The sequence below is a fragment of the Centropristis striata genome, chromosome 14, assembly GCF_030273125.1.
Source record: "Centropristis striata isolate RG_2023a ecotype Rhode Island chromosome 14, C.striata_1.0, whole genome shotgun sequence".
Taxonomy (NCBI): Eukaryota; Metazoa; Chordata; class Actinopteri; order Perciformes; family Serranidae; genus Centropristis; species Centropristis striata.
The window spans coordinates 5,225,778-5,238,890 of record NC_081530.1 but is presented as its reverse complement, the minus strand read 5'-3'; the positions used below and the strand labels follow the sequence as shown (position 1 = coordinate 5,238,890).

General features: G+C 37.4%; 1 protein-coding gene across 1 annotated transcript; it reads right to left on the bottom strand.

Moving 5' to 3' along the window:
- Positions 1 to 1,506: 1,506 nt before the first annotated feature.
- sdhaf3 (succinate dehydrogenase complex assembly factor 3) lies at positions 1,507 to 12,690 on the bottom strand. Its single transcript, XM_059350160.1, has 2 exons — positions 12,340 to 12,690; positions 1,507 to 1,954 (listed from the first exon to the last, which is right to left on the bottom strand). The coding sequence occupies exons 1-2, from the start codon at positions 12,514 to 12,516 to the stop codon at positions 1,760 to 1,762; spliced, it is 372 nt and encodes a 123-aa protein (XP_059206143.1). The 5' UTR covers positions 12,517 to 12,690; the 3' UTR covers positions 1,507 to 1,759.
- Between the last annotated feature and the right edge of the window lie 423 nt (positions 12,691 to 13,113).

The following is a 13,113-nucleotide window of genomic DNA, read 5'->3' as shown; positions in this document are numbered from 1 at the left end:
TTTTGAAAATATACCGGATGTTTTATTTTGTGTCAGTGCACGACTTCCTGTCCCGAACGATCTGTTCTGTGCTGAATTTATGCGCCGTGCTCCGTCGTCCGACAAAAAAAGAAGCTCTGCGCAAGGCCCCGTTTACACGAGGACGCTTGCGGGTGAAAACGACAAAATATTTTATCGGAAGTGCCTTTCGTTTAGACGGTGACGGCGTTTTTTGGGGCTTAAAAACGCAAAAATCTGAAACCACCTTCCAAAGTGGAAAAGTTGAATCCGCTCCTCCGTAGCGTGTCGTCTACACTGACAAGACGCAAAACTCTGATCTGATCTGCTCACGTCACATATGTGTTTACGTCACATACATGCTCCAGTACAGGAAAATAAACAAACATGGGATTATTTCCATGCGTCGGACCTTCAAGCTGCTCTGGCAGCTCTAATAAACTTACAGGAGTCTTTCCACCAAATGTACAGGATATGTACAGATAGTATTAGTGAACAGAGAAGGATCTGGAATTACCTCCATCACATTTTGGATGCAGCAATTCGTCGGAGGCGAGCCAGACGGCTTTGGAGGAGACCTGGGAGATCTAGTGATGGTGGATAACTTTGTGGAAGGAGTAGCTGATGAAAATACGTGGTGTGAAAACTTCCGCATGCCCAAAGATGCTCTTATGGCTTTAAGTGATGCCGCCTGGCTGCATACAATCCAAATCCACACACTTTTGCGTCACCGTATGCAGCAGATTTCCTCCCGAAAATGCTCGTCTAAACGCGGAATAAAAAGTGAAGACGTGACGCCACTTTTGCGTCTTCTGTTCAGACCGTCATCATGTAAACGTAGCCTAAGACTAGATCCTGGTAATGGACTCTGATTTGCTGTGATTGTTTGTTCTTGGGCTGGTTTGTGTTTCTGTCAGTGAATTTATGATGGAAATACTGTATTGTTGGCATATCCAAAAATAAAATTTGGGCCAAGTGTCAATAATTTTACACGAAACAAAGTAATTTCGGCTCCCGACTCATTAATTACATCTGCAGCTAATTATCAACCTCATACATGTGGCAACTGGTTATTGGAAACGATGTCTATCAGAACAGAGAAGCCAGTGGCGGGTAGTGGTTCAAAGCTGCTTCATATTTGGAAGAAATGCAAGACAAAGACTCTTGGTAGCCATCATGCATGACTGATTAATATTTTTTTTCCTGACAAAATCATTGTAATGTCTGAACTCCGTGGGAGGCAATCGTTGCATCATGAGTTGACTTTTATAACAAGTCTCCCCCTCAAGACTCAAGCTTTTATGTCTGTGTGGATTCAAGTGCTCATATTTCCACATGGATAATGACGCTTCACCCCAACGCTGGCAACATCATCAATGAGGCTGAAGAAGCATTGCTGATGTGAGCTCCGGGTGCATTAACCGAGGCGACACATCTCAGTGCCTTTCCTTCACAACCATGAACTCATAATTGTATTCATGCAACAAAAAAAAGAAAGTTGACAGCGGAAACTAATTAGTGCCACCTTAATGCACCTGTGGAGGAGCAAGAGGAAGCTCTTTTTATTGTCACAGTTAAAAGACAAGCACAGGAACACAGCACTATTACACAGCACTTTGATATAATCAAATATAAAAGCCTCTACTCTGCCTTTGAGTACCACTTTTACTCTGAAGCACTCGTAGGTAACATTAGTGGCCTGAGTTTATCGTCGCACCTTCTGTTTTCTCGTTTGTCCGGGCTCGTTTCTTTAGTCGCTGCTTCACTTGCTTTCCTCCTGGATGTCAAACTGTCTGGTGGATTTGGAGGATTCCAGCATGAGTTCGTACAGTTGGCCTATCTGGTCGTCCTGGAAGTCGCTGAGTTTCTCCTCTGACAGATTGGCCCCGAAATTCTTCGAGCTGAGTTGCCCCCCCGCTGACTGAAGTACCTGAGTCTGCAGGGTGTCCTTGTAGTTCTGTGGGGGTTTAAACACAGACAGGAATAGCAGCAGAGTTTAGCACCTGGTCTTCCATCCCATCTCAGCATTCAGAGTCATTGAACACATCACGCAGTGTGACTTGTGCAACAACTCCTCTGTGTGCCATGCACACATGCACGCACTTTTACAACCGGAAATACATTTGTGACGTCTTTTTAAAGATTTATGTCTTCAGCAGAACTAATCAACTTGAGTGCCACAGACGTATGGAAGTCAGGAAATATTGACAGATGGACTCATACGTTATTGGTTTTGGTTTTGTTATGGCATTTGTAGACAGAAAGAGAAATATAAAATAAAACATTTCTTATCCTTTAAACCAGGGGTGTCAAACTGTGGCCCGCGGGCCAAATTTGGCCCGCAGTGTAATTTTATTTGGCCCGCGAGGCAATACCTAATTATTATATTATTATTGTAAATTAATGGCATTGATGTGTTTTTTATTTGAAATTTGATTTTGCATGTCTGCACTATTTAGTTATATATTGTATGTTTATAAGCGTTGCTGGTTCCATATTTAATGTTAAAGCAAAACATGTTTGGTATATATTAAAAGGTTTATTTGTTCAATGTTGGCCCGCGATTTTATTCAAGTTTTAAAATTCGGCCCATTGTGTATTTGAGTTTGACACCCCCGCTTTAAACAAATTGTAAAGCTTAAACTAAGAAACTAGTTCAAACTTCTGCCTGAAATGACACTAGATTATGTGGGTCATTTCAATATTTTCAACACACTATTTCAACATTATTTAGAAACTCTGTAGAAATTAAAGCTCAGATATATTTTCTAAATTCAGCCAGCCTTTTACTTAATACACTATTTGTATAGTGTAGTGGTAGGTCAACTCTAAAACTGATGCCATTGGTTTTTTAACTTCAACTGATGCATTCAAGTGCAAGAGGAAAAAAACTACAAGTTTTCAAGCTCTGGAATATTAAATAATCCATTTTCAACACTTTCCTTTCCTTTATTTCCTTTAGATGTGAATAAACTACAGGGTATGAACTTCTTTTAAAACACATGAATGTGAAATTATCAGTTATCTTATTGGTATCGGCCGTCAGAAGCAAGGTTATTATAGTTAACGAAAAACAAACGAAATAACGAAAACTAGAATTGAAAAAACATTTTCGTTAACTGAAATAAAAATAAAAACTAGAGTTTTTAAAAAAAACATAACTAACTGAAACTGTATTGTGTGGTTACAAAACTAACTAAAACTAACTAAAATTATAGTGAAAATGTCCTTAGTTTTCGTTTTTGTCAACTTTTTTCATTCATAATTCAGTGTTTCTATTTGAACATGCAACACATGGTAAATATGTTTACTGAGACTGGGATGTCTACACTAGAACCAAAATTCAAAACACCCAGAAATGTAAGAATTAATAACCTTATTGGGGCTGAGATGATAAACCAAAGGAAATAAAGGAAACATTTATTATGACCTCTTTGAATCACGCACCCAACAAATAGCCCATTACAAAAAAAAACTAAAACTAACACTAAAACTAATAAAAACTAAACTAAAACTAAGCATTTACAAAAAATAAAAACTAAACTAAAACTAGAAAACTCACTCTAAAAACTAACTAAAACTAACTGAATTTGAAAACAAAAATTCACAACAAAATTAAAACTAAAACTAATGAAAAATCCCAAACTATTATAACCTTGGTCAGAAGCAGGTAATTATCGGCTATTGTATTGGCTGAAATAATCCTTATCATGCAACCCTAGTAACTAGAGTGGGAATCAGAGCCAAAACTATGAAAATACGACCATAATTAATAATTACTTAGTACAAAGTGTTGGACCGGATATTATCTGGCATACATTAAACCTCAATGATGACGCATTTCTTAGAATGAAAGCTAAGTTGATGTTGACTGAAGTGACCCAGTGACCTGAGTGGCAATTAGTCCTTGAATGGAAAAATAAAAATAAAGTTTTAGTGAAGAGGAAACTCAAGGTTATGTTAAATTTACAGCATTGATATTGCACACAGGGTCAGTCTGTACATAAATCCCTTCTTAGAGAAAGAACTGCCTCGTTAACCTCAGCCCATGTGTGATGAGTCAAAGCTGTCAGTTGAATCATCTTGCTGCATATTAATCATCCTGAGCAGGACCACGGCTATCTCCATCTGTTTAACTTCTGAATAGCGATCCATCATTTGAACACGGAGCCCACAGTGAATATCTGATGTTTGCCCATTCAGAAAGCATCTTGGGTTTTTGGAACACTTTCACTGTAAAGCCATAAGAAGCCATTTATCTGAAAGGCTTTTGCCTGCACATAATGTAATGATGTTGAACATTTGCCAAGGGGAAATATCCTCTATGAGGCAGCTTTAAGGAATACTCCAACAGTTTGGCACACTCATGCTCGTACTTTTTTACCTTATCATTGAAGGACTTATTGGAAAAGTCTAGGTGAGTAAATATATGTGTTCTCCTGCATTAATGTGGTGTTAGAATAATTGAGTAATGCTGATTTAGCATTCACTAAGTGAATGCCGATTAGGGCTGCAAATAAGGACGATGTTGATAATGGATTATTGCTTCAATTTATCACACAGAAACAAGCTTAATGTTATTATTTCCTGCATTTATTTTCATATCTTTGCAACCTGTATCTTAAGCTGCTGTGACGACTGAATGTCCCCACTGCAGGATAAGTAAAGTCTTATCTTATCTTGTGAATGTAGCTAAACATTAGAGTATAGCAATATGGAGGAATATATTGGCTATCACTAGTAGGGGTGGGCGATATGGCCCTAAAAGAATATCAAGATACTTCAGGGTATTTTTGCGATAACAATATTCTTGACAATATTACAAAATACTGAGAAATCTGTATAAATGATAAAAAACGTACAACAAAATAAAGATCAATCATAAATCTAAAATGTAGTGGAAGTTGCAAATCTCAACAGTTGCCAAATACAAAAAATGTACTCTTGAGTATTAGGAAATAATAAAAATAACCATCTAGGGGGGCATTTTTAAGTAAAATGCATCAATCTCGTACACTTTGAGAGCTAAATGTGAGCAATCACCTCTTTTGACAGTCTTCTTGTAAATTATGTAATGTTAACACACTGTGCTCTTATTTTGAAAGCGGCATTGTTTAGCAACAGGAATTAATACTAGCCTTTTGTGATAAACACAACTTTAATTGTTAGCTAATGTTAGCCCGCGGCTAACGAACGGCATAATGCAGTGTGTTTGAACCGTTTGGACCTCTGACGTGTCGGACAGGTTGATAGGATTTAGTTCGGCACACGCAGACACACACAGAGAGATGATGTGGGGACGGGACTGAGACAGACAGGTGGGCACCGTAGCTCGGTGTATTCAGTGCATGTGTGTAAGTTTGTGAATGCGTGTGCATGTCTCGGAAGCGGACGGAGATGTGGGGCGGGGTTTAGATTGACTGACAGGTGCCAGACACTCTGCTGAGTAGAGACACAACGCAAAATAACTTTATATTATGAATATCGTAGATATACTTTCAGTAGCTTGAAATGTGACGTTAGCGCAGCACATCAGACTCTGGCGGGCTGCCACAGTCTAGGTAATTAATGGGAAACCGTTATGCCACTACGTCAAGAAGTAGGAATGTTGCCAATATCATGATATGCATTTTTTCACCCATAAAAAAAATATACCGATACGATACGATATGGCACACCCAAAGAACAAATGGCAGACTCAGTGTGTTGGCGTAGGGAGCTAGCTTGTTTAAGCTATATAATTGTTACTTGTTAATTGTGTGTTTTGTACTTCAATTATAATAATTTTCTATATATCTGATGTTATTTATTGTTGAATAGGTTTATATTCCGTTTTGGACAAGTCTCTGACCATTCGCATCTTTCCTTTTGTTTCCTGCAAATACATTTCTCGTCGTCTCTTTGGGGAAAGCTTGCTTGGCCCAACAGAGACGATTTATTAGGAGCAGAGAACTCCCATGGGTGCCTCTGAAATAAATGGATTACACGCTGAACACTCAGGACTTGTAATCTCATTTTGAGTCTTGCTCTTCGTCTGTTCCCACTCCTCTGTATTTTTCTGTGAAAGCTGCGCTACGGAAATTCACCTCCTTTCAAAAGAATGGACAGAGAGGCAGCCAGGGGAGTTTGTGTTGTTGCTATAACCATTACATAATACAATTTGGTCTGGTTTAAACAGCAGTCAAATTAGGAAATTTGTGCAAATGGGTATGGTTTGTGGGAACAACAATTTTATATTGCCAAATAATTGGGTGTGTGATTGGACCTCACTAAGAAAACTTAGTTTTGTTGAAGCAAATGGGGATCCTAATAATTTATAGGGCAGATGTGTTGTAGAGACATGAAATCTGCCGTTATTATACTTGCCGAGAGGGCGAGGCATATACAGACATTAACAGTGACGTAAGGACGTGGTTCTAGAGCATGGGTCTAAAACTCAAATTACCTGGGGGAAGCTGGCAGGCAGTATCAAAATTACCAAGAAAATACACAAAATTACTAAAAAAAAAAAGACACAAAATTACCAAAAAGACAAAATGACAAAAAAAAAAACTAAATTACTTAAAAAATACACAAAATGACCAAAAAATACACAAAATTACAAAAAAAGACACAAAATGAATGAAAAAACCCTGAATTACCTAAAAAAGACACAAAATTACAAGAAGGACACAAAATGACCATAAAATACACAAAATATTTTTTTTTAAAACACTCGTTGCACTTGTTGACTACTCCAAGTTGTATGTATCAGGTTGATGTATCAGGTATATTAGTCATCAGGAACATTCCTGTTTTTCTACAATACACTACATTTCGACATCAAACTCTATCAGCCTTCTTAATGTATATTCAATTTCAAATAAATAATACCTCGAGTACATTTCAATACTGACTGTATGGGATTTGTCCATTAGCCGCTACTCTTCGGCAGCCCTTTTTAGCTCACAATCAAAATTAGAAATGTGTTCTATTGGCTTAATGTGGTCCATGTGGGGCCAGCAGTCCAGCCAGATGTTTTTCTCTCCAATTTACTGTGGAAAACTTTGGCTTTGACTTTTTGTTGTGTTGTTCTGACCTTACTGTCATTTCTCGATACATTTCCAACTAAATCCAGACATGAATGCCTCCCAGTGGTTTTAGTCAAGCTAAGTGTTGCCTAGAAATGATTCCAGGTGAAATACAGCCAAAGGACTGGATAAATACATATAACAAAAGCCACTCATCCCCTATTAGAACCAATGCAAATGGACTCTGGGTTTAAAACAATGCATACTGATATAGTGAGGCATAATGAAAGTGACTACCTCCTCCTCGGTGGCTTCACAGGGACTGCAATGACAAAGAGACCTCTCAGGATTCCAGCTGCAATCACCATCTACTTCATTAGATAAATTGGTTGCAGATGGGTGATTGACCATCCCCCAGCAGTGCGTAATTGTTCTGGAAAACATTGGCTCTCCTCCCTAGTGACATAAAAAGGACCTGGCATACTCTTCATGATTATTTTGGGAACTGAAGAACGAGTTGTAAATATACTGATGCCCCATCAGCATATGAATCAAGGTAAGCTGGTGTCAGACTTATATAAATGAAACTTTTGAACTTTACAGTCACTTTGATCAAACTATAATATGAGTGAGGTTTCTTCAAGGCTACAAAATAAACCCTTTTAAATCATGCCAGATGAAGCCTGGGATAATTAATATACAGTGTCCATGTCTCCATAGGAAAGCACAAATGTTGTATTGTTTTCATTGTCATGATTATTGCAATAACCAAAAGCAAGTAAGACGCAAGCCGCGAAAAACTGCCCAAAATTTTGCATTGAAATGAACGGGACGGCCGACAAAAAATGAGCGAAAAAGAACAATAATTGGAGATATTCAAACGTCTACTTCTTCGGCATAATTTCACCTAGAGACTCCCTTTAAACTTTAAACAGTAGACACAAGTCTTGTGTATCGGTGTATTAATCCACGTTTCGATAGGTCATATAGTTTTTTATCAATCCCTGTTCAATGACCATGATCATTTTGGGAGAAATTCTGAGATTATAATGGGTGTGTATTGCACGGAATGTTCGTGTCACAGTGTGTGACATCATCGCCAGAGTGTAGAGGGAGAGAAAAAATTGTCAAAAAATAAATTTGAAAACTGCGCTCCAGGCCGCAAATTCCACTCTACAGAAATAATTTATACATAGAAACGTAGGAAAATTTGTCTTCTCACTCACAATACTCTGGTAAAGCTGTCAGAGTTATAGTTTGGGCGTAGGATGCACAGATGATCCACCAATCACTCCCATATTAAAAACGCAGGAAGATTTCTGAAAAAGGGAGATGTAACAGTTTTTTTAGATTGCTCTAACAAAGCTAAAAAAAACAACATATGTAGACGTTCAGGAAGAACTCAGGACGCTCAAAGTGAAGTCGGATCAATGATAGGTATTATGGTTTTGCCAAAAATGCTTTCTGTTCGAGGCCAGAAATTCCAGTCTGTCCACCTCTGCTGTCACTGTTAAGGAACATTCTGGTGGCCGTTAATTCTGTTGATTGCTTTGATCTGATTGCCTTTGATCTTTGATGTGATTACAGTTACAGATACACACGCACGTAAGCGCGCACACTCCTCACACATGCATACATATGCTTCAAACACACACGTGTGCACGCGCACACACACACACACACGTAACTTTATGCGATTTTCGCTACACACACACACAAATGCGTGCGTAAGCGCGCACACTCCTCTAGATACACGTTTCTCTCTCACACTCACACACACACACACACACACACACACACACACACACATTGAGGTTAAAGGGCATAGTTTGAAATCTCTAAAGAATCTCATCATAGTGTACACACACCGGCAGTAGCCCCCGTGGCCCTTTCAGAATTTCCCCAGAGGAAATTTTCAAGTTATGTATACAATACCTATCACTTCATTAGTTTAGGGTTGAAAGCTCTGAAAATTCCCAGGGATTGTGCCTTGTACTTGGAAGTTTTTTTTTTTTTTTTTTTGCAACATCAATAACAAACCTCAATATTTCATTTGCCAAGATTGATAAAATCCAAATGAGGTATTTAAAAGGGCGACAGGCTACATTCTGTAAAACTAGGACCTTCACAGTGTGAAAACATAGTTTCATTTTCTCACAGACTTCTCTGATAATCGGAGGATCCCAAATATTAAACTGCCTTTGGTCCAACAGTAACACATGTTCAGCAGTTAACTGTAACTATGTAGGTAAAAACTATAACCCAACGATGAATATTCAGCACACTTTTACTTCCAACAGTCCATTAATGTTACCTTTTTGTTTAGTGAAGCTGCTCTACCATCGTGTGGCGACAGACTGACATAACACCAGCAATGCATAGGCCAAACATAACATTGCTCACCAGTAACAACACTGAGGTCATGTCTTTTGTAATCTTTCAGGGAAATCTGGAGATTTTAGCAACTCCTGTGGTCCTTACGTTTAGCAATTGATTCCTTACAAATGGTCAGTATTTTATAGGCCTATTACAGTATGTTTTTAATGTTGTTTTTTATTTCTCGACCTGAACTATTTATATTTATGTATTCATAAATCTTCCTCATACAAAGAGTTACTCTAAGTGGAGAAATTCCCTGAAAATTCTTAGAATTGTGACATTTTACAATGATTTTTTCCTTAAAGTTAAGACTAGATCCTGGTAAAGATAAAATGTATTAACAAAGTGTCTTAGCCCTTAAGAGAGCTGCTGGGTGAAAAACTGTGAGGAGGACTTTTAAAAGGCTTAAGAGTTTCTTAGGCTGGGGAGAAAATGCCAGACTATAAAATGGTAAGATAAATATTCTCAAAATTCTGAATGACAATGACATTAAAAAAAATAGAAAACAAGCAATGTATTGCTTTTACAGTCGCACATTGTGACGCATATCATTTAATTTCCACTGGTTGTCCACACCTTCTATGTTAGAATTTATTTTTACGCAGCTACTCATTACATGAAATGCTATTTAGAATTACATCCTGTTTCAATATAAAATAAATGATATTAGGTCTAGATTTCACAGTTCATTTTATGCTCATAATTGCTGAGATTTCATTTTAAGAGTGCTTTAAATTATCTGACACATACAGGAATTTAATATTAGATTTGCTGCCATTCTATCCATCTATCACACATTTTTAAAAGAATGAGCCGTACATACCATACTATGGTAAAATAAGGTATTCCCAACAGCGTACAGAGGCCTTTGAAACTGCATGTAGACTTTTATTTGGGAAAATAAAGCACCAATGGCCAGCTGAGGCTCACAAGGTAGACTGATCATCCACTTATCAGATAGTCAGTAGTTTGATTCCTGCCACTGAAATTAATTTAAGTATGAATGGGGGAATTATGGTTTGTGTTTTAAAGCTCTTTGAGTCTTAAGTAAGATTAGAAATGTGCTATATAAATGCAGTCTATGTATTATTAAACAGGTTGGTCAACTTCTAATATCATAAAATGTTCTAATTAAAAACAAATGTGTATACTGGTAACATCACCAATTTAATGCATCTTTATCAATCTCTTATTGTGAAATCCTGGTAAAATAGACTTGATACATTATTCAAATGATTTCAATTTCAATTTTGGCTAATTTGGGATATAAGTCACCAAATACAGGTACATCTCAAAAAATGTGAATATCATGAAAAAGTTCAATATTTTTGTCAATCATTTCAGAAAATGAAACTCATATATTACATAGATTCATTACGTGTAGAGTGAAATACTTCAAGCCTGTTTTTCTTGTAATTTTGATTATTCTGGCTTAGAGATAATAACACAAAACTCAGTGTCTCAGAAAATTAGAATATTGTGAAAAAGTTGAATATGTGAGTCCTGGGTCAGTGGTGGTTTGGGGCCATGTCCTCTGTTGGTGTTGCTCCACTGTGTTTTCTAAAGTCCACAGTCACCATAGCAGCCATCTAGCAGGACATTTTAGAGTCTTCATGCTTCCACAAGCTCTTTGGAGATGCTGCTTTCATTTTCCAGCAGGACTTGCCACCTGCCCACACTGGCAAAGGTACCAAAAGCTGCTTCAGTGACCATGGTGTTACTGGGCTGGACTGGCCAGCAAACTGGGCTGACCTGAACCCCATAGGAGTCTATGGGCAATTAAAGCAACATGGTGCTGTAGGCTGATCTCCTCCATGCCACCAAGTATTAATGCACTAATTCATGCAAAAGGAGCCCAACCAAGTATTGAGTGTATTATAAATGAAGATACTTTTCAAAAGCCTGACATTTGTGTTTAAAATATCCTTTTTTTTAATTATTCTTATGTAATATTCTAATTTTCTGAGACACTGAGTTTTATGTTTTCATTAGCTGTAAGCCATAAAATTACAAGAAATACAGGCTGGAAATATTTCAGTCTATGTATAATGAATCTATATAATGTATGAGTTTCACTTTCTGAAATAATGGACAAAAAATATTAAACTATTTAACAATATTCTATCCATTTTTTAGATGTACCTGTACAGTGCTTTATTATCTCAGCCCACCATACAATATCATGTTGGATAAGATCCTGAGTGACGAGGCTAACCAATAATAACTAATGAAACTGTACGAGGTGGCGTTTAGTGAATCCATTGTCAAATAGACCAGCTATTCTCAACCTTGGGGTCCCAACCCCAATTAGGGTCGTGAGATGATTTCTGGGGGTCGCCAAATCATTTTGGAAGTCAGCTCTGTCTCCACTGTGTTCATGTGATAATGTGCTTTAGTCTTTTAGGCCATTTTGTGGGGGGGGTTTAGTCATTTTGTGTATTTTTTTTGGTAATTTTGTATCTTTTTTTGGTAATTTTCATGTCTTTTTTGGTCATTGTGTGTCATTTTTTGTCAATTTGTCTTATTGTGGTCATTTTTTGGTCAATTTGAGTCCTTTTTTGCTTAATTTTATGTAATTTTTTGGTCATTTTGTGTATTTTTTTGATCATTTTGTTTCATTTTGTGGTCAATTTGATTCTTTTTGGGGTAATTTCATGTATTTTCTGGAACAATAACATATATAAAATATATATATAAACGCACAGACAGAGAGATGATGTTCAAAATTCGTCGTATCAACCGAGTTTGTATGATCTGAACTGTGAGATTGTGTTCAGTGAGCGGGGGTCGCGGTCAACATGCATGTAAAATTGGGGGTCGCGACTCAAAAAGGTTGAGAACTACTGAAACAGACTGATCTTGAATCAAAGTGAAGGGCAAACGGTGCCCTTTAAATTGACGGATTTGTGAATGGAGTTTGGTTGGTGTGCGTCAGGAGCGTTACATGCTTTACCTTCCACTCTATCATGAAGCTGCTGACTTCTTCAGGTGTTGCACGTTTGTGTCGTCTGAACTCGTCTTTCACATACTGATCACCGAGGGCTCTTAGATCTATCGGCAGGAACCGGTGCAGGACCAGGATCCTCTTGTACAAGGACCGGACTGAGGAGACATGAGCGGAAGCCGCCATATTGCCAGTTTTTAACCGTTTCTATTTAAATTAAACTTCTAACGGCTGTCCATAAATCCTAAAGCAGTGACAGACATAACGGCTTTAAAGACTAGAGTCACTAACTTGCTCAAGGACCATTTTTTAACACATGCCCTTGTTTATTCCGGAAATAAATCTTCTTCTTTTGATGGGTAAACTAGTTAACGGGTGCTTTGCCGCCACCCACTGGCCAGAAGCAGTAGTGCCGCAGAAAAAAAAATACAACATTTATGCTAATGCTACCAAAACACCAGAAGACTTTGAAAAGATTTGGAAAAGTCTTTTATTGAAAAAATAAAAAAATAAAAAATAAAATATATATATATATATATATATATATATATATATATATATATATATATATATATATATATATATATATATATATATATATGCTATGCTCACACCTGCTTACATCTAAAGACAAGTGTTTAGAGTTTTTAGTCTCACACTGAGAATTTAGACAGACTGTGAATCTTGCAGGGTCACTATTTACAAGACTACAACTAGATTCTTTTGGCTTTTTTTTCCTACCATGCAATTTTTTCCCCATCATCCTCTTAGTAAAAACTTACA